General features: G+C 54.6%; 7 protein-coding genes across 7 annotated transcripts; 4 read left to right on the top strand and 3 right to left on the bottom strand.

The window, feature by feature from the left end:
- Window positions 1–1598: 1598 nt before the first annotated feature.
- On the bottom strand, window positions 1599–4323 carry W97_07797 (uncharacterized protein; the record flags this gene model as incomplete). The annotated part of the gene is made up of 4 exons (XM_007785666.1): window positions 1599–3113; window positions 3230–3851; window positions 3904–4111; window positions 4209–4323. 4 exons carry the CDS (start codon window positions 4321–4323, stop codon window positions 1599–1601), a joined length of 2460 nt encoding a protein of 819 aa, XP_007783856.1.
- A 1844-nt stretch (window positions 4324–6167) lies between these two features.
- On the bottom strand, window positions 6168–6929 carry W97_07796 (uncharacterized protein; the record flags this gene model as incomplete). The annotated part of the gene is made up of 2 exons (XM_007785665.1): window positions 6168–6519; window positions 6571–6929. The coding sequence occupies 2 exons, from the start codon at window positions 6927–6929 to the stop codon at window positions 6168–6170; spliced, it is 711 nt and encodes a 236-aa protein (XP_007783855.1).
- A 4297-nt stretch (window positions 6930–11226) lies between these two features.
- W97_07795 (uncharacterized protein) lies at window positions 11227–13617 on the top strand (the record flags this gene model as incomplete). The annotated part of the gene is made up of 1 exon (XM_007785664.1): window positions 11227–13617. The coding sequence occupies one exon, from the start codon at window positions 11227–11229 to the stop codon at window positions 13615–13617; it is 2391 nt and encodes a 796-aa protein (XP_007783854.1).
- Window positions 13618–14627: 1010 nt separating this feature from the next.
- On the top strand, window positions 14628–15374 carry W97_07794 (uncharacterized protein; the record flags this gene model as incomplete). Its single annotated transcript, XM_007785663.1, has 1 exon — window positions 14628–15374. One exon carries the CDS (start codon window positions 14628–14630, stop codon window positions 15372–15374), a length of 747 nt encoding a protein of 248 aa, XP_007783853.1.
- Window positions 15375–16481: 1107 nt separating this feature from the next.
- W97_07793 (uncharacterized protein) lies at window positions 16482–17805 on the bottom strand (the record flags this gene model as incomplete). Its single annotated transcript, XM_007785662.1, has 2 exons — window positions 16482–16927; window positions 17010–17805. 2 exons carry the CDS (start codon window positions 17803–17805, stop codon window positions 16482–16484), a joined length of 1242 nt encoding a protein of 413 aa, XP_007783852.1.
- A 403-nt stretch (window positions 17806–18208) lies between these two features.
- Window positions 18209–19647, top strand: W97_07792 (uncharacterized protein; the record flags this gene model as incomplete). Its single annotated transcript, XM_007785661.1, has 4 exons — window positions 18209–18235; window positions 18285–18564; window positions 18619–18879; window positions 18935–19647. 4 exons carry the CDS (start codon window positions 18209–18211, stop codon window positions 19645–19647), a joined length of 1281 nt encoding a protein of 426 aa, XP_007783851.1.
- A 1042-nt stretch (window positions 19648–20689) lies between these two features.
- On the top strand, window positions 20690–23886 carry W97_07791 (uncharacterized protein; the record flags this gene model as incomplete). The annotated part of the gene is made up of 2 exons (XM_007785660.1): window positions 20690–22291; window positions 22393–23886. The coding sequence occupies 2 exons, from the start codon at window positions 20690–20692 to the stop codon at window positions 23884–23886; spliced, it is 3096 nt and encodes a 1031-aa protein (XP_007783850.1).
- Between the last annotated feature and the right edge of the window lie 651 nt (window positions 23887–24537).

Raw genomic sequence — 24537 nt, 5'->3', positions numbered from 1 at the left:
GCATGAATCAGCGTTGCGCTCATACGCAAGGTAGTAACGGTTCTCACCCGTTTTCAGCGTTCCATATCCTAATGGAAGCGTCAACACCTCCAGTCACCATGTTTTCACCGTCGAAAGCGATGTTGAAGATTTCGGCAGTGTTGCCGTGCAACGTTCAGTGATGCTTGCCACTGGAAACGCTCCACCTACGAACAGATGTGTTATCGCTTCCAGAAACGATAACATCGTCGTTGAACTCCAGAGTCCAGACACCGGACAGGTCAGTATGCCCTTCGAGAACGTGCTGACAGACACCAGTTCTTATATCCCATATTCTGAGTGTCGTATCCCGTGAAGCTGAGACTGGTCTGCCCGTATCTGCTACTCTTAAGTGTCGAATAGTCGAACTGTGACAGTAGAGTGTTTGAATGCACTTCCTGTCCAAAAAGGTGTTAGTTGAATCTCTATTCATCAAGCTTCTTTAGGCACGCTCACTAACCTATGAAACACGTCCCAAACTTTGATTTCTCCACTACTGCAGCCGTTGATCACGAAGCTATCGCAGCTGGTAAGAGCCCATACTACTTCTGAATAACCATGAAGTCTTCTTCGATTGGACCCTTCTGTATCGTAAACGTAGATCACTCGGTTGTTGAGTCCAAGTGCAATGTGGTCAGTGGTGAGATGCATAGATGTCACAAGTGCTGCGGCCACCTCCACGAACTCAAATACGTGCACAAGGCGAGCACTTTCCCAAAGACTTTGCATAATGATGGTGCCTTCCAGCGGCCGAAATGAAGAGTGTAGAGAGAGTCGTTAATAAAGCCGTTGAGCTGTTGATGATTGAATTTAGTGGGTTATTTGCTGTTTAAGTATGAAATGACAAATCTGTAAGGGCGACAAGAACTGGACACAGGTCCGTCTCCCATTAGGTCTTGCCTGTAGAGACACCACCGTTAAAATACCAAACCCCTATTCTCACCGCTTCGCCTGTTCATGCAGTTTTTGGTTCCGACCAACTATTTATAACCAGCCAACTGGAGCTTAACAGCATGCGTTCCGAAGCCAAAACTCAATGAGATGCAAGCTTACCGTGACACCAGAATCCTGCAAGTTATCAGCTCAAATGACAAATAATGCTCCACAAGGGAACGAGTGCTACATCTATGAGATCGATTTACTCTAGGCGATAATGTAGACATGATGACGAGGCGGAATATTAGTTTAATAACTTCCTGCTGGGCAGCGAGAGATTCGGGATTGAACCGTAATATGTTAAAGGGAGGTGTTGCGGCCGCGCTAGGTCTCTCTTGGGGCCGGAAGCTGAGGATAGGCATGGTTCTCTGCCATGAAACAAGTGTGCGCGGCAGTGCGCGGTCGTTGTTGTTCATTGCAGTCGAAGTTGTAGTCGCAGTCGATGCCATCGGGAGGCGGATCAACTCGTCGGCATCTCAAAACCCGCAAAGCACCAAAATTCGACGGCGTCTTATCCATGCTCTAATACAATCCAAGTAGCAGACCGCCAGCTATAGTTTCAATCCCCAACTAGTTTTTGTATTTACATTTTTCAGCATTCCGCCTTGGCCCTATCAACTATCCACTATCCACTTTTCAACCCCTCACAGCACCGTCAACGGTGCCTCCTGTCTCAGATCTCTCGAGCTCAACCCAACACTGACCGTCATTTCCCCGCTCGGAATCCTCCAGTTCTGCGCCACAATGTCCCAATAGCTTATTTCCCTCCTAGTCAATACGAACGCCACCTCTGTACTCTCTCCCGGTTGCACGCTGACTTTCTCAAACCCTCTCAGCACCCTGACCGGCGTTCCCTCCGGTGCTCCACTGCCCATGTCAAGGTAGAGCTGTGCGACGGTAGCACCGCCAACATCTCCGGTATTGGAAACAACAACAGTGACGCGATAGAGCCCATCCCAAAGTGTCGGGTTGCCACCTGGCGCTATCACCGCAGGTGGTGGTAGTGCCGACACGGGGCCGTCTGTCAAAGCCGTAACGGAAATGTTACCGATATCGAATGTAGTGTAGCTCAGGCCGAAGCCAAACTCGTATTGTGGGGTGATGTTCGCCATGTCGAAATGGCGGTAGTCGATCATCAAACCTTCCGTGAAGTCGGCCTGCCACGCATTCGGATCCCTCGTAGTCAGCAACTCAGTAGAATTCGTAACCGGGGCATTGTAGTCGGAAGCATTGCGCGCAATGGTGTAAGGAAGCTTGCCGGAAGGATTGACGTCGCCGTACAGAACATCGACAATAGAGTTTCCGCTTTCTTGACCTGGAAAATGTGCGGCGAGGATAGCGGTAACGTTGGGGTTGTCTGCGAACGGAAGAATATTAAGACCGCCGGAGTGGGTTATAACAATAGTATTGTTGCATGTCCGAGCGATGGTGTTAACCACTTCAGTGCCGTTCCAGCCAAGTTCGAGGGTCGTGCGGTCGAATCCTTCGGTTGCAAATGTTTTAGTGAAAACAAGGCAGACTTCAGGAGGATAAGGAAGAAGACTGCTAAGGCCGTCCGGTTGCAGGATCAGGGTGTTGTTCAAGATATATTGAACAAGAGCACCATCTGGAGATGCGTGGTTTGCCCGGGCTTTGATGGCGTCGAGTGGGGGAATAACATAGGTGAAGCGGCCCGTGCCAGAGCCACCACCCACTGCCTGGGTCTGAAACTCGTAATCACCACCGAAACTCAAACTCAGAGAGTAAGGACCGTTTAGGAAGTCGCCAGCATCGTTTCCAAAGACGCCAATGGTCTGGGGGTTACGGAGCGGCAGAGCATTGTTAACGTTTTTCAGCAATACAGTGCCAGCAGCGCCGAGTTCTCGGATGAGGTGCGCGTGATTGCCACGAACGTCAACGTTGGATGGCGAAGTAAGATTGAAGTCGTACCGCCAAGTATCTGGCGGCGCGAACAAGGTGAAAATGCTGGCGTCTGTAGATGAAGGGTCAACCGGCGGGAAACCGCTATCTTGTCCTAGATAGAAATATGGCGTCATCACTCTGCGAACCATGTCGTCAAGTCGAGCTTCTGGAACGGATCCGTTTTGGATAGCGCCAGTAAGATTTGCTCCCCAATAAGAAGGCACATCGCTGGTGAAGCCAATCCCTCCAGGCATAGTCTGGACAGCAAGTCAGCACCGTCAAAGTAGGCAAAGCCAGGGATGCCGCATGCGAGTGAAATGAACGCCATCGACTGCGAAGAGCCTTCAGGCTTGATGAGAAGAACCTTACTTACCATATCTAGACCTGCCAGCACGCTGGAGACACCAGAGTGTGTCGCACCCCAATCCGACATGACATAACCTTGGAAACCAAGCTCATCCTTGAGTATCCCGTTGAGGATTTTTGAGTTCTCACAGCCATAAGACGCGTTTATGCGGTTGTAAGAACACATGATACTAGTAGTCCCGGCGTGCACGGAGTCCGCAAACGGCCAGAGGTACACTTCATGCATTGTCCGATCGTCGATGTTGGAGGATACAGCTTCAATAGTGATACCACCGACACCGGGAGGTGGGCCAGCGATGTTGGAGGCGGTAGTGTTATCGGGAAAGATCGTGCTTGGATTCCGCTGTGTCTCCTGCTCGTTGCCAACAACATGCTTGGAGGTTGTTTGGACACCAGTAGATTGCACGGCACGGATAGTCAAGTCCATACCAATGCCGGTGAGGTAAGGATCTGGAGAGAAACCCTCCCAGTTCCTGCCTCCAGTGGCGGATCGACCCAAAGTTCCTGCAACAGGCATGAGTGCGATATGTGCGCCCTTTCCACGGAACTCCTCGCCCAGGTAGACACCTCGCTGGTAGATCAAGCCTTTATCCCACGATGCTGCAGCGGTCAATCCGGCGGGGAACACGCTACGGGCCCATCAGCTTGTCTCCGCATCAGAACGCCAAGGCGCTCACATACCTCGCATAGGTGGCCTGTCGAATAGCGAGAGGTCCATCCTGCAAGCAAAGTCCGCTGAAGCCTAAGCGCGCAATAGGTCCAATGTTACCAGTGCACGGGCCTGGGGTGCCTGTGACGATCTGGACTTTCTCGTCAAGGGTTAATTGGGAGAGGAAGCCATTCGCTTGAGATAGGGCGTCTTCCCAACCTCCAAGGCCGGCAGTGTTTGCTGCGACAGTCTGTCAGTTGAGGCTGTTCACAAATTGCACTAATGATCGCAGCTCGGTAGAAGTGCACGTCGCAGAGAAAAATCAAGCAGCACTCACGGGATGGGTAGACGGGAGGGCTAGTCGCATACAGAGAGCGATCCCATGCTTGACCAAAGGCACATGACAGACCCTGGAGGAGGATGAACACCTGCGTCTTCCAAGAAAACTCCATTGTGGACTGCTTGAGTACTACTCATATTGCACGGGGATCTCTCTTATATACTCTCTTCCGTCGGCGGAGAGGTCCAGTCGCTCCTCTCGGCGCAAAAAGTAACTACATGAACAGCATCCTCCTTCCGCCGATGCCGCCTTCGGCCGATGGTTAGCGTGCAATAGCTCCAAAGAGGCTTTTTGAAGCATCTAATGAGGCTATCCCCCTTGAGCTACACTTTTCGTACCAATCAGCAACTGTGCCAGAGACTGAAACCCCCTGCACGCGGCCGGGCGCCGACCATCGGCTGCAAGAGGACACTGTAGCGTGCGGGGCTGGCAGAACTGCGTTGACAAGATTTGTATGAATGCTGCATCATTGCGTGTGTGGGGTCGTTTTATGGTGGAAGGAGAGTTGGAGAGCCAGGATCTCGCTGCCGAGTGCAGGAACCGGGTTCGCTTGAGGATAAACCTCGGAGAACCAGAATGTGGGGAAGAGGGCCAAAGAACGGGTCTGTGGAGAGATCTGCGTATACTCACCGTATCGTTTACTGTAGATCTGTGAATGAAAATGAGGCGCTACTGGAAGGTCCTGTGCGCTAGTAGGGTATACCAGCCATGTCCTCAGTCCTTTGCTGAAGCTGAGGAGCTTCAAGGTCTTGAAGTTCGAATTCCTTTGGTTGAAGGACGGGAGGACTGAATACTGCGACTCTAACTGGTCAGGAAGTCCTGCTAGCGCATGAGATCATGCAGTAGCGCCTCATTTTCATTCGCAGATCTACAGCAAACGAAAATCACCGACTGCAGGTGGAAAGCTATTCACCCGAAGCTACTCCGGAGTTCCTCCAGACTCCAGGTTGGGCCGCAGCTAGTACAGTCCTTCTGCTGGAGAGCGGGCTACGGGTGATGATTTCCGTTTTTTTGGTACAAACCATCCTCCTTGGCTACTCCGCTTGCTTTTGCTTATGACATTTCCAAGCTGCGCAATCAACCCGAACATTACCCTAGACTTTCCAACCTTAGCTCCCATATGTAATAGTGCTCCCATTTCTGCGCCTCAAGCCCTGGTGCATGCAGGAACCGCGTTGGCCGGCCATGCGGAAGAGAAACGAGGCCTGTTGTACCCGAAAATGTCCTGCAACAGTGCCGGTTGCCAACAATCAGCCGCCTCAGGATCTGATGTGTGACATCGTCTGCATTACGTGCGCATCTCGGGGACGGGAGAGCGGGTTAGGCAGCGCTCCAGGCATTCAGCTCCGTCGGTCTACGGTGGCCAGGCGTTGGGAATGGGGCCTTGAGAGTTTTAATGTCCCCAGCAGAGTATCCTGTCCAGTCGTCAGCCAAGTCTTCCTACCACGCTACGAGCTGAGTGCCAGGCGGATCCCCATACAGTTCCAGTAACGCCAAATTCGGCCAGCTGTAATGTGAACTGGCGGATGCGTGCGGCTACTGACTCTGCCGGAGGATACCAATCAGGTGAGATGGTAGGAGACGGCTCGTACGGGGGAGGGTAGTCGGACTTGGAGTCTGCGCCATATCAGCATCCGAGATGGATAAACTGGCGGGGCGCTTCTAAAGCTTGACGACGTGCCATGTGCCGTATACTGCCGCACTTAAGAGAGTGAGGTTGCGAGGCTGGCTGAGAGGCATGAAGAAGCTCTGGGCGGGCAGAAGGCTCACCTCATTTACAGATTAGAAGTTCAGGTGATTATGCATGATACTTGCAACCTCCCTCATGCGCCGAATTGCCGTTCCTCCTAATAGCGTTGTAATCCGCCAAACAAACCCAACAAAACTCGTAGCTACACTTCAAGCCTGCCACACACAAATCAGCACTCCCTCCCAGTTGGTATACAGTTAGTCCAATTACTCACAAGTCATATGATCACATCCATCATTCTTCTCGATATTCCAGTTACACCCTTCTCCCGGACACTTTTTTGTCAGCTTCTCTAGCAATCGCTGACTCGCCTGCTCCTGGCTCCTCTGATCCTGCTCTTTCCGTCCACTCACACGGTAATCGTACTCCTCGCACGTCTCGCCCTGGTGCCACGTCCCGTCGTGCACAACGCAGACTTTGAACCCGCATTCGCTGCAGGTGAAGATTGGGTCGGAGCGCCCCCCGTAGTGGATTTGACCGGATGTGCAGCTGGGGCCGCGACACCAGCGAAAGTTGGGCTCGTCATTCATGGCTTCGCGGGCGGAGAGGGTGTCAAATCTGTGGAGTGAATTAGCCGAGGGTGGAGTGCGAAAGCTGGGGCATGTTTACTTTTGGAAGTCTTCGGAAGTGGCGTATGCCTGGAGTTCGACGTGCTGAAGCAGTACACTGCAACCTGACTCCGGACATGCAATCCGTTTCCAGCCTTTGCTGTTGAATTCGGATGAGATCCAGTTCTGGTAGCAGTTGGAGCACGTCCGGGGCTCGTGGTTACAGTCCAATAGGGCAGGAAGCTCTGAAATTGGTGTGTCGTCGCCACAGACTACGCAGTTGCGGGTTACGGCTTGGAGCTCTTGACCCTCCTGCTGCATATTGAGAGCAAGTGCGTAGTCGTGGTCTTCTCTGTGACTTGCTTCCTGTAGAAGTAGTCCATGGGCTGCGCTTTCGTATTCGGCTCGTTGGAGCGTCATTGCTAGTTGCTCGTCCTCTTCGTTGTCCCATTGCCAGCTATGCTGAGGGGGCGTTTGACCACTCTGTTCTCTACTGAATCGCTCATTGCTCAGAGCCCTAAGCCGTCGATGCTCAGATGGCTGGGCTCCACCATAGTGGTTCGGTACAGAAGAGATGGAGACTGTGCGGGGGCGGAAGGGATTAGTGTTGGTTGTCGTTTGTGACACATCGAGAGCTTCGGCGGCGACCACCTCCTCTAGTTGCAGTCTTACTGCTAACGCTCGATCAAGATCCTCTCGAGAACTGACACTAGAGCCTGGAGAACTGGGCCGAGAACAAGAACGTATATCAGAAGCGATGGAAGTATTCGTTGTAAAGAACGCTGGTGCACTTGGCGAGGCGATGGACGAGCCGAAGCCACGTCGAGAAGGGGCAGGATCACTTAGTGGCGTTGAATTGTACGTTGAGGAGAACCCTGACGTACGTGTTGAGATGATGGGCGAGGCAGGGCAAACCTCTCGGAAATAAGAGAAAGGTCCAGTAGGTGCCATTGGGAAGGATGCTGAAGAGAGCTCCGGTGTACTTCGAGAACTGACGGGCGACGTTTGCGCATCTCGTAGGAGGGAAGCACAATTAGCAGTGAGAGGAGTGGACGTGGGAAGATGATTCGGCGGCGTGGATCGAGAGCTGACGGTTGTGGGTCGTACCACATCTCGGGAAGAAGCATTATTTGGAGTTACCGAATCGAAATCTGAAGGGAGATCCGGAGTGTTTTGAGGGGCGGCGGTCCTTCTCTTCCATGGTAGCAAGTGGGACAGCCAGATCGGGAGGGTTCTTGGCTGCTGGCTCGAGCTATGAACATGGCTGTAACAAGGAGGTACGTCTGGTTGCAATTCCACGTGCCCCGTGATTGCCAAAGATATGACCGCAGCCTCTCCACTTGCTGGGTTTTTGGATATCGCAATACCCTCATCTTGGAAGAATCGAGCAGTCCGCGAGCCACCACGCTGAGACGACGCCCCATCAGCCTTGGAGTGGGAGTTGCCCATTCCGTTCAGCTAGAGGTGCTGACGGAGGCAGGAACGCTAGAAAAGATAGAATAGAAGCAGCAGAGACGGAGACTGTTTAACAGACGAAAACACAATGAAGGGTTGACGTCTGCGTTTCCCATAGAGTCAGAGGATACGATAAGGCTTTAGAATGGAACCCGACAGCAAGGCTGAGAGCTCAGGCAATACGTAAGTAAGCGACGGTGCGATTGTGGCGGAAGCAAGGGGTCGTAGGAGCTCAACTCGCTAACTACAATATGAAGACGTTCGACGTAGAGAGGAATGAGCTGCTGTACAAGCTATTCTGGAGTTCACGTCCGACTAGTTAGCTAGGCGGTCGTATACCACGGGCCAGCACCGTGGCATTTGTCTTTAATTATATTGGAGAACGTGGTCAGTTGGCAGTTGCATCACACCGTCGCGTTCGTTAAGCGACAGTATCTACCTCGACAGTGTGCCAGACATAGGAACCTTGCCAGAATCCATTTCCGTCTTCGGGCCTGCAGTGGAGAGTTGCAGCATTGTCCCCTGAGTAGCGCCTAAGCTGAGCACCCCAAGCACAAGGCTGAGCAGCCTGAGCACGCCACGCACACGTGGCGCGTTTTGAAGGCCCATTCTGGCACGTTAGGGCTCGGTTATGGCTGCTTAGGTCCGTTTGAGCTTCGATTCACCCACGGCTGCTGCCTTGGACTTCCCTGTTTGTGTCTCTCAACCCTGTGTTTGGCTTGTCTAAACCCGTTCGTATGTGAGTAACAACACTCGCAGCATCGAGCACCACAGTAACAGGCATACTACACAAGCCACTACAGAGCTCACAGCTTCTGCATTGGTGTACCTATTTCAACTTCCCTGCGCCTCTAACAATGTTACAAGCACAGCGCACCTCGGCACGGTCCGCCGGAGTGAAGGGATTGGTGGATGAGCATCACCAAGTATCGGTGGCTGGGTATCTCGCTTAAAAAGATCATTTTCACAAAGGCCACCTGCAAGGCGGTCCCCAGGTGCGGGCTGGCTGTAGTCCCTGGTGCGTAGCTAATACAATAGCAAAGTCATTTCGACTTAGTGCCGTAGCATGAGTGGTGGGCTGCAGAGCGGGAAGCAGGGAGCGCAGCCAGCCAGCATTTATGGCCCCTTGAATCTCCATCTTGGCAACGAGGGACGCCATCGCGATTTCGAATGGCAGATGCGCCCCTCACAAGGCTAAGATTAGAAGCTGCTGCTCCTCCTATCTCCATGCTTCAGACTGGCTCCCTTCACGCGCCCAGATATAGCATGGCCATAACACAGCGGGATTTTACGGCACCGTTCTTTGCATCGCACAACTCTTTCGTCCTCTTGTTCAACGGTCGCTTCTTTTATCATGGTCAGTGCCCTCCCTCGATTCGAGCAGAGCGACGAGGCTGGCAGCTCGAAGTCGATTTCAATAAACGCACATGTGCGCTTTGCGGAGCAAACTGAGCCAGGGCTTCATCTGGTATATCCTGAGAATGAAAAAAGCACTGCACCTGCGAGTATGCCATGTGACATTTCCTTTGATTGAATATCACAGCCCGAAACAACCGACACGGACGAAGAGGAGAGCGACTCGGATCATCTGGCGGTTAAAGCCTGGATTCAAGCACTCTCTCAGGTTCAGCAAGAGGTTCAAGACGCCTAGCAGCGGGACACCCTGGAGACGATTCTCATGCAGCAAGAGGGACAGGAGAGGCAGGAAGCCGTTGTTAGCGCGCTCTATCTGAAAGCTGCGCTTCAGCATCACGCCAGGGAGCAAGAAGAAAAATGCAAGCAGGAACAGGCGCTGAGGCTTCTGCGGCTTCTAGGTTTGCGTTACAGATGAGTGGGGGTTACGCGGTCGGAAGCATTGTAGATACTTCTTTAGTCCGAAGATAAGCATGATCCGGGGAGGCTCTCGGATCTTGGTCCGAGTTTTGGTTACGTGCAGCGAGGCTGACGGCATCTGAATCTGATGACACAACGGTCCGGCTGTCAGTCAATACTTGACTTACAAAATATAATTTTAAAGCGCCGCTAATCAGCCTTTATGTAACGCTGGTCAAGACAAACCTTTGTTGCATTGCACCGTCTGTTGCATCACCCTGTCGCTTACGTACCTTGTCCTGAAGTGACTCGGGAGCTTTCAAGAACGTGCAACCTGGGCTCGCTAATTGTTTGCAGGCCATAGTTCAGCGCACGACTATGGTTCCCTTTTGTGAACTAGTAGTAACCTTGCAAGTAACAGGATGAGTCGAGCTGAAAGCTCCAAGCTGGCGATAGTTGCCAGAGTCGGTTCGGGCGAGGATCAGTTCTATTAGTTCTACTTTGATAGGTTGTTAACTTGGAGTTTTCAGACTCCGAGACGTATTGCTAGAGGTCTGTTCCGAGCGCGGGCCGATTCAAGCTGTTCATCGGGCCATATTGTGGAGGTCTCGGCAATGAATCTGGACATGTTTCGCAGGAGTTGAGTGCGTGTCATTCTCGTTATGGAGGGTGGAGATGCGAGTGTGGAGGCCTTCCCATCATTGCCTTTACCTGCTCCGTAACAGTAGGCGAGACTCCCCGTTATCAGAACTGCTTTTTAGATCTCGTGATCTGCCGCTTCCTGAAGCGCCATCGGATCTCTGGGGATACAGGACTTGGGGGAACTGTTAAGGAATGACGTGAATCCGGATGCCAAAGCGGACCAATGGAATGGGGTCCCTGGTGCGGTAGGGCTGTGCTCCACCAGTTCGCGGATCCGGGGAACGGGAGTTGAGATCAATTAAGCGGCCGCTTGATGACTCTTCGGTTGTGGTATTGCGGATTCGAAATATCAAGCGCCAGATGCCGTGTTGCTTCTGTGCATCCAGTAGATAGCTGTTTACTCTTTCTCGCCCTCAGTGCAATGGCAGATGGCAGACAGCCAAGCGGTTCAGGAGTTTGGTTCAAATGATCCAAGGATCATGGTGGAGCTAAAGTTGCATGCAGGGGGCTGCTTGATGACAGCCCGTAGCTCCTGAAAGCCCTGACGCCTGTCATCCTTCAAGCTTACAGCTCCGCTCCATTTATTTCTCACTGTGCATAGTAACCGCTTGATCTTCCAGCCCCCAAACGCTCTTTCCTGGTGGGGAACTTGACTACTGCAGGACCGTTTTCTGCACCTGCCCTTTCCAGACGACGGGAGACGGGTCATCGATCCGCACCGGGGATTTTGACGGACTGTGCGCGACGTCTGATATCAAGCTTCACACAACCACCACTTCCAACAACCAACATCCTAGCACGGCATAATATGGAGCTGGCATCACCTTACACTCCTCGCACGAGCAGGGCTGCGAGCTTCTCCAGCGATACCACGTCTCTTGCAGGATCCGCACAGCTTCCTCTGCCGCCAGACGTGCGACCTGCGCCCGCCTACGTTTCGCTCGTCGCCGCGTCGGAGACAGCTACCAACTACCACAACCTGCAATTGCGAAGCAGTCACGAGGATGAGGGACCCAAGTTCGAGATCGCACGGTTCGCCGACAAGGCCCTCGCGTCAATCAACTCTTTCCTCGACTCTGAGCTGTACTCAATCCTTTCAGTCGCGCGCTCAGACTCCCTCTCCGCGGTGCGCCCAGCAGTCTCAGATGTTCTGAAGCCGAAATTGGCTCGAGAGGCTATATCATCGGCAGACGAGGGATTACGCGAATTCCTAGATGATGGAGAAGAGGAGGAGCTCTCAAGACACACGGACAGAGATCCCAGTTGGAACACGGAGGCGGTGTGGAAGCGGACCCGCCTAAGAGTCATGGTGTACAGCCGCTTGGGCGAGATGGATGAGGATGAAGAAGAACAATTCTTGAACCAAGAGGCGAGGCTGGCCACGAGCAGCCCCGGGATGCCTACGTTCCACGATACGGATCTGACTTCCTGGGCGACCGCGAATTTCCTCACTTCGATCCTCGAGTACCTTGCCGAGCAACTCCTTCGGATCTCAGCAGAAGCGGCTTACTCCCGGCACATGGCAAAACTACGTCGTAGCGAGCAGTCACCCACCGGGCCGACTGTGCACGGCACAGCAGAGCGTATAACCGTGGAAGAGATTGACGTGGAGAAGATCGCACTCAACCCCACTCTAGGACGCTTGTGGAGAATCTGGAGGAAGAGGTCACGTCACTCAAGGACCCCTGGCTCTCCACTTCTCTCTCGGGGCTCTTCTTTCGCATCTCCATCAGCGTTCCTAGGATCCGTATCCCGACCGGAGAGTGTCAGGACCGCAGATGATTCTTTCGCTACTGCCGAGGGTCGACCCATCTCCCCAGAGGATCGTGCCTCGAGCAACGGAAATAAGAAGGTCAGACTCAGTGACCCTGCGCAAGTCCCCCTTCCCTTACCAGAGAACGACGTGGCCGAGATCGAGGTCCCTGGACTCGCCAAGCAGGGCGATGACGAGAGCGATGGCGGGCAGACACCCACTCTTGAAAAGCCGCAGCGGCCCTTAAGCGTTCTCCACCCACAGAAGCCCTTGCTCAACGGTGCTTCTGCCAGCGATCGGCCGCGACCTTCTTCAATGCCGTCTGGAGAGCGCCAGCAGCTTGCCTGGACGAAGAGAGCCAATGGTAAAGGGCCTGCTTCGCAGACGGCGGCTGGGACGGCGCCACAACGGTCATCGTACCCCGACGCGGCAAAGAGCTCGGATGAACGGGTAGATCAAACCATAGCTGTCGGTGTCTTGGCGGGAGCGACCACGCTTGCTGCAGCCGCAGTGGCGACCGCCGTCGGCACTTCCTCTGAGAGGCCAGTCTCTGCTGGATCGCGGCAGGTGCATAGCCAGGAATCGGCTCTACTCTCTGAAGACAAGGGCAAGCAAAGAGAATCCACGCCCGGTTTGACGAGCAACGGTCCTGTGGAATCCGAAACGCCTTGGAACACTTCTCGCTTCTCAGATGCTACCAATGCCAGTGCGACCATCCAGGACAGTCCGCAGCGGCGGTCTTCGAAGCAGATGCCCTTCTATTCTCGCGCTCTTGATGGCGCTGGGGACGATGAGGAGACAGGTGCTCCCCGAACGGCTGATAGCGCAGCACCAGCCTTTGGTTTTGATTATGAGTTTGGTCCTGCAAGGACTGCCGAAGAGCGCCGTGCCTTTTCCTCTCCGGTTGTATCTCCTCCCCCCAATCTTTTCTCCAGCGGAAATAGCTCGGTGCCGAGAGACGTACTCGGTTCCCACTCGAGTCCGGGGCCTGGCGCTTCGAACCGCAAGGCAAGCCTTCCGCGCCTTCCAGGAACAAACGACTTAAACGGCTTTTATGGGTTTGACACGGGCAAGACGCCAGAATCTGAGCAAGACGATGAGCGGCCGTTCGATGAAACCCCCGGTTCCGACGGCTTTGGTGTTAATGCTCGTTACTCTAATGCCATCTTGGAGCAGTTCCGTGCCCTTGAGCGCGACGCGCAGACATCTTCCACTTTGGATAGGCTTGACAAACGTCCAAGACTGTCGGGCGCTTCGTCGAACGGTTCTTCCGGCTCGGATGCGACCTCTATCCTCGGTGGTGATAGCGCGAAGCCTTATCGTCCGGGACTTGGAAATGTCGATCACAGCAACAGCAAGAAGGGTGGTGCCGAGAGGGTGAGCAGCGGTCTAAATCTGGGAGACAGGCGTGGTGATGTTGAGGTTAGTGCGAGATTGCGAGTATAATGACATTGTTGTGCTGAAAGCTTTTCCAGGGAGCCGAGAATCTCAAAGCCGCAACTTCACAGCGCACAACAACCACTTCCTCCGGCATAGACACATCATCATTCACGGAAGACGACAGCAACATGTTTAGACGAAAGCAAGACAGTAGAGAGGATCTTGAACCTCTTCTTTCCTCTGCTCCCGCAATATCTGGAGACAGCTACAGCACTCGACCTCAGTATGGTCGCCCTCAGCTCACTTCTGACGATCCGACTGCAAGCCTTTCAAGTACGCGTCCTCCAGTCACCAACCCTAAAACACGCCAGAATGGCCTGGTCATCAAAGAACCCAGAGTGCAGACTGACTCCACGCGCGATCTCGCGGATTATCTTCGCTCATCTGGACCCGATGGGGACCGCAGTCCATTAGCCTCTAACCCTCCGGCAAAGACAGGTGGTCCATGGACGTTTCACATTCCCTTCAGACGCGCATCTCAATCCGCCGGACGGCCTCCTCTCACTGAACGCTCTACCCTAGACGAAGCTCCTCTCCAGACGCCGACTCACGTCGCGGCTCAGCCATCATCTAAACCTCAAGTTCCAGCCAAGGACTCTGCTCGACCCACTTACCCTTCTCTTCATGCCCAGACTCAGACCCCTACCCGCACTCAGAGTTCCATTCAGTACCCTTCTCGCTTCACGAGCCGAAACGCTACTCAGACCCACACTTCTCCTACTACTCCGACAGTCAGCCAAGGTACCGCTGCAGATCGTGCTTCCGCTCAGGCTTTTCCATTCGCAAGCAACGCCGAGAATAGTACCCGTGCTCCCGCTCGTTCCTACGATAGAGGTTTTATCGGGCCCCACGCTTCTCAAGCCCGACAGCCAAGCAACACTCAGACTGCCGTTCACACTCAACCCCGTGTCCAAATAGGACCTCCTCGCCCTCGCCAGCAGTATGATGATGACGCCATTGAGCCCGTCGTCGGTCCGAATGCAAACGAAAATCTTCCAAAGAAGTCTACGCCCCGCATGCAGGCTAGAGACGCGTCCGGCGCTGGGTCAGGCAACCCCGAGTTGATCGACTTCTTCAAGCAAGGGCCTCCTGTTGCGCATAGCGAGGGCGAGCACCGCATCCCACGATCAGTTGCACCATTCCGCTCGACTATGGACTCAGAAGACTTTGAAGAGGCTGGGAGCGCTGCTGCCGCTGCTTCCGCCAAGGCGTCAGAGAATTCGCGCACGGGCCTCCTCCCGCCGTTGAACGTGCGTCAGAACCTCACAGTCCCCGGGCAACACAAGCCCATCCGCAGGAGCCGTGTGAGGGATCCTTACGCCATAGAGAGTGACGACGAGGAGGAGGATCCCGCCCCGCCCCCGCCGCGCAGAGAAGAGATGGACTTGGCGGACTTCCTGACGAGCGTGGAGCCGCCCCTCAACGCCCCCCCTCGTCCTGTCGAGGTCCGATCGGCCACCCCTCCGGTCTCCTCAGCTCCCGCCACACCAGCGGTAATCTCGTCCCGCGCCGTCGGCGGGCCGCGCGCAAAGTCCCTGGCCAAGCCGGCGGGGAGCAAGGAAATGCGGAGGGACAACACGTCGGACCTCGCGGACTTCTTCAAGACGACCGCGCCGCCCTCTGCCGCCCCTGGGATCCCTCGTCAGGCTAGCGCTGGTGCCGGAGGCCAGAGCAGCCCGCCGAAGAAGCGCCACTTCTGGCAGAAGAAGGCGCCGGCTGCTGGCGCTGGCTTGACGAGGAGGACGTACTTGGACATGCCGTGAGGGGGCGGCGGGCGGTGGGAGGATAGGGACGGGGGTAGGGTGGTGGCGGTGGTGGGGCGGAGGTGTTGCTGGCTGGTGGCTTTCTTCTTTGTGGCTTTTGCGCGCGCCTGCGCTGAAAGGCAAATCTGTATACCCCTGGTTTTGTGAGCTTGTGAATATATTTACCATACGTGGCTGATCCCGCATGAACCGTGATATGAAACTGATGATTGTTCTGGTCGTGATGATGAAGGCTCATTGTTTCCATATATATTCCGTGTATAAGCTGCTCTTCCTCGGCGTCGGGCACATGTCACTATATCCTGTCTCCCTTTCAAGTTCTGAATCACACTCGTTAAGTACTTAGCGCCAGTTTCTCCAGCCAATTTCAATCCCTATAAGCCCTTGATCAAGTATACTTCGCCCCTTCACGTGCTAATCTGCGTTTCATGATCTACATTCATGGACTTCGCGCCCTACTTTCGCTTTCAACTCTTCAAACTTTAGTCTCTCACCGCCAACACCTCACAACCCCTTTCCCGTAGCCACAGACCCTGGGACAAGAGGGCATAATGTCTACAGCGCACCATATCACGCGGTTTGCACAACCATGAAACGAATTCGAAGAGTTGATGAAACTTCTCCTATGGCCTCTTTGTCGAACCGAATTACAGCCACCAAGCTTACGAGAACCTCTTTCTCCCAGCATTGTGAGCGCTGTCATCGCATTCGTCGAGTACAGAGCATAATATATGAGCTCGAACCCATTACACAGATGGTTGTTTGACAAGCACCGCAGCCTTTATAGACTCTGACCACTAGATGCACACCAACTCATCATGAAATATCAACAGGCTCCGAGAGCGACGACTCCGCAGCCTGAACTCCATATCCAGATACCATGAAGCTGCACCAGTGGTGGTTTTACCACGCGAAAGAGCGCGCCGCAGATGCACCAATCTTCTCCGAAGTCCGTCTTTGTTCTCAATGATGACAACGCACGTATACAATGCCATTGTCCCGGCGCACCAATCCTCTCGTCTCAGCTCCTATGCGCCGCAGACAGAGCCACCCCAGGCTCCCGAACCTCACATACTCCAGACCCCAAACTCCATCAGCCCCACCCCCTCACCGCCTGTTCCTACCGATCCTCTTTAGCGCCTCCTGGCTCGTCTTGACCCCCTCCTCGAACCCCACTTTCCTGGCCATCGCCACAGCCTCCTCATACAACCGCCGCGCCTCCTGCACCTCCCCATCCATCTCCGCGAACTCCGCAAGATTGTGCGTCGCGACCGCGCAGCCTACATCGCACTCCTCTGTCCTGTCTTCCTTGGGGATCGTCTGAGCCAGACTTAGGGCTTTAGTGGCCCAGAGGCGGGCTTGGTGGGTGAGGTCTTGTTGGGTGGGCGACTGTGAGGAGGACGAGGAAGAACGCTGCTGGGCGAGGGAGGTGGCGAGGTTGTTCATCAGGACGACGGAGTGGCAGGATTTTGGGGACGAGAGGGTTAGGGCTTGGAGGAAGAGGGGGGTGGCGAGGTAGTGCTGGCGCTTTTCTTCGTAGTGGTGTGCTAGTGCTGCTTGAGTGTCAGCTCTGCATTCATTGTAGCTGCTGTGGCAGTAGTAATAAGGGATAAGACAAGGGGGGCGCGAACTCACCTTCAAGCGAACCCCCGATCTCTTCATCCGTGAGCCACGCCCCCTCATCCGGCTTAACCCCCTCAGTCTCCCTCCTCTGCTTCTCCCTCAACACCGTCTCCACCGCCTCCACAAGCCTCGCCTCCGCCGCCTCCCGATCCAACACATATTCATTCGCGTACAGCTCCCCCAACTTAACGTTAATGCCCACCGTCTTGCCCAACAACCTCGTCCTCTTCGCCTCCGCGCCCTCCAGTCCCCCCCTCTCTTTCACCCAGCGCTGACAATCCCCCTTGACAATCTCCAACACATCAATCGCGCGTTTGTAATTCTGGCACTTCTCAAACAGCGCCGCAAGCTGCACTTTGACGCCAATAATCTCGTCGCTAAACGGATCCATGCCCACCTCGTCCGCGACCTCGAGCGCCTGTCTGTAGTATTTGACCGCATTTTTGGGGTCGAGCGAGATGTTGGTGTAGTAGAGCGCTCGCCGCAGCTTCTGGGCCACGGGCTCCGGGAACTTGTGGAAGGCGCCTACGATGTAGCTGCTGTAGACGTAGTTGGAGTAGACGAGGACGCCGGCGCCGAAGAGGATGCTCAGCGAGGCGAGGGAGACGAGGATGGGGTTCTTTTTGAAGAGGGCGCGCGCGGCGGCGGCGGTGGAGGCGGGGCGGGAGTGGGTGCGTGGTGGAATGCGCTTGGGGAGAGCTGCTCGGTGTGGTAGCCGTGGGAAGGGCTGGGTGCGGGCTTGCTGGTGGATCTGGCGAAGGCATTGTCGGCTGCTGGCGGCGGCGCGGGGGGCGGCTTTGCTGAACATCTTGGTGCGGTAGATTAAACACTCCCAGTGGTTTGATCCGGTCTGCTTTTTGCTCCAGTTGCGAGTACCTGGACGGTGTTTGATCAAGTTTCGATGGTCAAGACATCTCGAGCTCTGGATTCGCTTCGAGCGCCATGACGTCCTCGGCGGAGCTCCAGGCTCCCGCGGCGGAGTGCGGGAAAGGCATGTTCCAACTTCTGCGCAACGACACGCAGCTGGAGGTGGAACGGAGGGCTATGTAGGGATCAGACTGGTTAAGCGGTCTCGAAATCGCCCAAGAACCAGAATCATTGGGGTTGACAACAGATCTTGTGTGTATGCACCATTTGTCTCACATATAAGCTCTGATCCCGTCCACATACCCGCATAGCTTGAAAAGCAGCTCATAATCCATACAGGCACAATGTGCGGACGTTACGTGCTTGCCCTTGTGAGTCCAGTTTGCGAATACAAGCAGCTACAGCTAAACCCGTCTCCAGCGCCCCGCGGAAGTTCGCCGCCAGCTTCAAGAAGCACGCATGCCGTCCGAAGAAGCTCCTGACGACGACGACATCCGACCAACCTATAACTTTGCGCCTGGATACTACGGACTCGTATACCGAGCCGATACACCAGATACAGGAGCTGGCTCGAGGCAGGAAGAGCACCATGAAGGTGGCGGTCAGGAGGGGCAAAGAACCGAGCAAGAGGCGGCGGATGGCGCCGTCGAGGGTCAACCGTCAAAGGAACCGAAGTACAAGCTACAAGCGATGAAATGGGGTGAGTTTCCCGGCGGCTCCAGGTGGGCATGAGAGACTGACCTGGCCAACTTAGGTCTCGTTCCCTTTTGGACGAAGCGCAACCCCGACTATGGCTCGATGCTGAAGACGATCAATTGCCGCGACGACTCGCTCATCGAGAACAAGGGCATGTGGAACACGATGAAGCAGCGGAAGCGCTGCATCGTCGTAGCTCAGGGCTTCTATGAATGGCTCAAGAAGAATGGGGGCAAGGAGAAGGTGCCGCATTTTGTGAAGCGCAAAGATGGGCAGTTGATGTGCTTTGCGGGGCTGTGGGACTGTGTGAAGTATGAAGGTGTGTCTTCATCATGGATGCTGCGGCTCACGCTTGTGCTGATGGAAACGGCTAGGCTCAGAGGAGAAGCTGTATACATACACCATCATCACCACGGATTCGAATAAACAGCTCAAGTTCCTTCATGATCGCATGCCGGTCATTCTCGATAATGGCTCGGATGCGATTCGGACCTGGCTTGACCCTAACCGCGTGGGGTGGAGCAAGGAGCTGCAGTCCTTACTAAAGCCGTACGATGGAGAGCTGGAAATCTATCCCGTCAGCAAAGAGGTAGGCAAAGTCGGGAACAACTCGCCATCATTTATCGTGCCGTTGGATAGTACGGAGAACAAGAGCAATATCGCCAATTTCTTTGGCACCCAGAAAGCCGCAGCCAAAGGCAAGGAGCAAAAGAAAGGCGTTGTCAAGGTAGAACAAGACTTGGAGGAGGGAAGCACCAAGATAGAAAAAGACAGCAACGAGACCCGTGTAACAACTAACCACGAGGGTACCGAAGACAACGCTCCACTGCCGAAACCGCTGAACACGGATCACACGAAAGGTATTAAAAGGGAACACGAGGCGGTCGAGGATGACGGTGACACGGCAGACGTCGCCCCCGAACAAAAAATTCCGAAGATCTCCATCAGTGACACACGGCAAAGCCGATCGCCGGAGAAGTCCACGCGAAGGACAAGGAGTGCTACAAGCAATGGGACGGCTGCGAAGAATGGCCCTGCCAAGAAGTCTGATGGTAGCCAGAAGATTACTGCTTTCTTCGGCAAGTAGGCAGATGAGTTATGTCTCCTGAGATCGGCTGATGCGCACGGCGCAGATGTCATGATGTTGATGAGGATCGTCCATTGAGAGTGCTCACTATGTACGGCGTTTGGCTTCACGACCGGACACTGGCAGCCATTGGCGGGAGTGGCGCGGATTTGGGTTTGGGCGTTATTGCTTGTGGTTCGGGATACCCAGTTCGCAGGACCGTTTAGCCATGGCAGACGTTCAGTGCTTTGCGGAGTTCGGTCAACGGCTCAGCCCGACATGAGGAGATTTGCGTGGCTGAACCTTGTAGATACGGAGTTCGTCGTACCAGAGCACCCAATTGTCCTTGCGGCGCAGTAGTTACATTGACTGGGAAGACGCCTCATCTTCCACTCTGCGGTGCTCCAAGGCATATAGACAATGAAACAATCTGACGGAGGCCTTCTCATGCAGTGCTCCAAGGTGTCCATATATATACATATATCTTCCTATTGTTAGCAGCGAGAAGCTGGAGGTACAACCGCGGCTTGAAGCCGCGAAGGCAAGGTAATTTTGGCGGCTCCGGAAGCCAGCCGAGCGTTTCCACTCGCCTCACTACCGGCTGGTACATCTACGTCTCCAGCTTGGAGAGCCAAGAGTTGGTGAGAATCGAGTGCGGCGTGAGTTGGATGGAAGTCAAGAGGAAGCAAGCGGCGGCTGCTCCGCCTTGCACGCTTGGCCTGAACCTCCACGCCTCACTTCTCTGTTCCTTGTGCAACTACATCGAACTTATACACTGATTATGAATGAAAGGTTAGACGAATACGACTGCAACCCAACGGTACGGACAGCTCAGTAGGCCTTGAAATGTAAACTTTGCGTCCCTTGGCGGGCGGCTGCCTGACTGGTAACAATCTTTGCGGCGCGGGCTGCATCCAAGGTTCCTGTCCGCCATTTGTGCGAATCAAGACTCGGCTCTACCCAGCCTGCTTTGACGAACTACATCCGAGTCATTCGTCAGTTCAGCTACAGCTATATCTATCTTTCTACTGTCGTTTCTGTTTGCGAGTTCAGATACACAAACATGTCTTCTCTTTTGGATATCCTTACGCAGAAACAACCCCAGTTCAAGACCCGTCAAGCGCTGCTCGTGCTGGGCTTACAGAACGATTTCATCTCTCCGAGCGGCAAGCTTCCAGTCCCTACAAAGTCGGGCTTCGTCGACCGTATTAAAGAGCTTGTGCCTATCTTTCGTGAAAACGCGGGGGACGTTATGTGGGTCCGCGCTATCTACGAAGCCGAACGACCCGTAAACGACTTTTCAGAAGGGGGAGATGTGGTCGTTACGGAAGCTGGTGTGCAGGCGGATAACGAGGCTGAAGACAGCGAGGACGAACCTCCCGCAAAAGAGACGAAGCCAGAGTCTACATCCCGCCGCAGGGCGTCTCGCTCGACTGCACGAGCGCTCCAGCTACTCAAGCGAGTATCATCGCGTCAAAAGCTGGTAGAGCGGAAACCGTCACCTGCGCCAGCAGAGGAGGACGAATTGTTCCTCTCACGAACATCGAAAAGAGGCCCATGTTGCTTGCCGAACACCGACGGTGCCGATTTTTCGAAGGGTATCAAGGAGATCATCGACCCATCTACTGATCTGGTGATCACCCAGTCGCATTACTCGGCATTCAATGGGACGACGTTACTGACTAAACTCCGGACCAAGCTCATTACCGAGCTCTATGTTTGCGGCTGCATCACCAACCTGTCTGTCTATGCAACCGCCTTGGATGCAGCGCGGTATGGCCTCAAGTTCAATCTGATTGATGACTGCCTCGGCTATCGGAAACCTGAAAGACACGAGGAAGCTATGAGACAAATGGTGGAGCTCATGGGTGCACGCCTTGCGCGGAGCTCTGAACTGTTGGCTGATCTCGCCAGACCGGCTGATTCAGATCACAATATGCCCGAGTCACCGCGTGGCACACAGTCCTCTGATGGTCTTCATGACTTGATAGAGAACTTGAGTTTGGAAGACGATCATAAGCCAACGCGACGAGATCAGTTTGAAACCGACATTGTGTCGAGGTCGAGCCCGAACGTCGATAGTCACAGGCGATACCCCGATATCGAGATCACAAGAAGTTCTTCAGACATACACACCACCAGGAGAGCGGAGCAACAAGGCCAGGAACCTCTCGAAGTCGATGGATCAGATCAGCCATCACCCGTATTACCTAATTTTCCCATCCGCAGGCTGCCTCCGCCGTCGGAGAATCATCAGCCAAGTCCCAAGCCAAAAGTTCGCATGCGTACCCGACCTGACAAAAGCAAGCAAACCGTAGAACCTAAAGGAAACTCGACGCCTGCCGAAGAACGCAAGACAAGCCCGTTGACCAAGGCTGACTCCAAAAGCACAGCCTGGAGAAGCAATGACTCACCATCAACGATATCTATGACTGGAACTCAAGGCGACAAGACGAGTAACAGCACGATCCAGAATCGGATCCAGTCTCCAAGACCTGATTTGCGTCGACCAAACACTGCCACCGAATCAAGCCCGGCGAGCAATACCCGACGCCAAGGTACTCCTAATACTATGGCTCTACCCACGGAGGAGAGACCCCCTGTATCGAAAGCCAGGTCTGCGGACGTTCTATCCTTCCCTGCCACCATCAGTCCTGTTGCAAATGTGAGTTGTGCCTGTTTTGAGACTTCCATGACGTTCCTGGTCGCTTCTATACCGCCTAACTAAGGCCAAAATATTAGTTCAATACTAACTCTTGTCTCTAGACGCCTGCAGCAAACCAGCCAAAGACGGAAAAGAAGACACAGTCGCTGGCGACTCTCCCCACTCTGGGGCCACACGACCCCATCGGCGAAGGCGACTCCCACATCATCTACGACCTGCTGGCCCCATCGCTGCGCACTCGTACTTCCCCGCCTAAACCTCTAGCCCAGGCCGTATTCGACGCCCTCTACAACGAAGTCCACTGGCAGAAAATGTACCACGCGACCGGCGAAGTCCCTCGCCTCGTCTGCGTCCAAGGTTCCTTCGGCCCCGACGGTTCCATGCCCGTCTACCGCCACCCATCCGACCAATCTCTCCCTTTGCTGCACTTCTCGCCCTCCATCCAGATCATCCGTGAACACGTTCAGCGCCATGTCGGCCACCCCGTCAACCACGTCCTGATCCAGCTGTACCGCTCCGGCCAGGACTACATTTCCGAGCACTCGGACAAAACGCTGGATATTGTGCGCGGCTCGAAGATCGTGAATGTGAGTTTTGGCGCGCAGAGGACGATGCGGTTGCGGACGAAGAAGTCGGCAAGCAAGAAAGCCGGGGAGGAGGAGCTGGCGGCTGCGAGGCAAGTCCAGCGCATCCCGATGCCGCATAACTCGATGTTCGTGCTGGGCCAGGAGACTAATACGCGCTGGCTGCACGGCATCAGCGCCGACAAGCGCATGGCGGCCGAGAGGTCGGACGCGGAGCGCGCGTACGAGGGGATGCGCATCTCGCTGACGTTCAGGCACATCGGCACGTTTCTGGACAGCACGTCGCAGCGGATCTGGGGCCAGGGCGCGACATCCAAGGAGCGTCGGAGTGCGAAGGCGGTTGTGAATGCGGATGAGAAGAGGACGGAGGAGCTGATTTATGCGTTCGGGACGGAGAACCAGAGCACGGAGTTTGAGTGGGAGAAGGTGTATGGTGCGGGGTTTGATGTGCTGCATTTCAGGAAGCCAATGATGGAGGCGCCGATGCTGTTTAGGTGCCACAGCGGCGTTGAGAACAGACGGCTTGCGATCTACATGAGGGAATCGAAAGCGACGACGGCGTGGACGGTCGTGGACCCCCCTGCGGATAGCACGCTGGATCAAGGCGAGACCGGGAAACCGGGCATACGCCAGCTGTGTTTCCGCGACACGGATACGCATCACACTGAAGTCCTCGGCGCAATCCCAATCCTGCTGTATCTGGACAAATACCACGACACTCTGGACAATGGAAGCAGACGTGCGGCCTCGCCGCTAGTCTACCCGATCCTGCTGAAAAGCGAGGAGTTGTGCAGAGCGGTGTGCGCTGGCGGCGATCCCGTTGGCATCCTAGCAGACCTGGACGCCCTGGTTGCAGAGACGGCGTACGCGGCCGGCGCGCGCTTTTCTATTGCCGACTGCGCGCTTTGGCCCGTGTTGGACGAAGCCAAGAAAGCGATCGAGGGGGGAGGGTTTTCGAGGCTTGTGGCGTACCTCGAGAGGCATAGGAGGCAATGGAGCGAACGAGCATAGGATGAGGTGGACCGTCGGCTGGAGCTTTCTGTGCTTACTCGCTGTCAGCGGCGGGGAGGATCCGGCACTGGGAGCGAAAGGGGTTGAGGGACCGTTCTGGGGGTCGTAACAAGGCATCTGTTTTGGATAAGAGGCCGCGAAGCCACCTCTTGGAGGGACTTTGAGAGGAAGTGCTTGCGGACAAACGTGGGCTTGAGTTTCCGCGTGTGGAGTAACAAGATACGGCTGAGATATTTGTCTAGTAGTTCGGGGATTTAATCTCGGTTTAGAGGCGCGCTTGAATTTTAAAAAGCCCTTGCAGTTATTGATAGACGGCATAGGGGTAGGGCACATCAAATGTTTCTGGACATGGGTCGTTGTTCATCGATTGGCATCTGGGTTCCATTGTTTCGCCACAAAGATACGAATTTGGTCCTATCGCAAACAGAAAAGCATCACCAGGAATGGTTGCGGAAGTAAATTGACGTTGAAGATTATACACGCCGTATTCGAGATCTCTACTGGAGAGCCCTTCTCCTTCTTGAACCCCGCTTCTGGCGCAGCTTGCCACAAGTAGCGAGATTTGTGACGGCCGAATTGCAGCGCGATAATTTCGCTACTATACTCGAACGGCTTCTCGCTAGCCTCCGTACACCTCTGAGAAAACTGCAG

Source organism: Coniosporium apollinis (genome assembly GCF_000281105.1).
Source record: "Coniosporium apollinis CBS 100218 chromosome Unknown supercont1.45, whole genome shotgun sequence".
In the NCBI taxonomy this organism is placed as follows: domain Eukaryota; kingdom Fungi; phylum Ascomycota; class Dothideomycetes; genus Coniosporium; species Coniosporium apollinis.
This window is presented reverse-complemented; position numbering and strand designations above follow the sequence as displayed.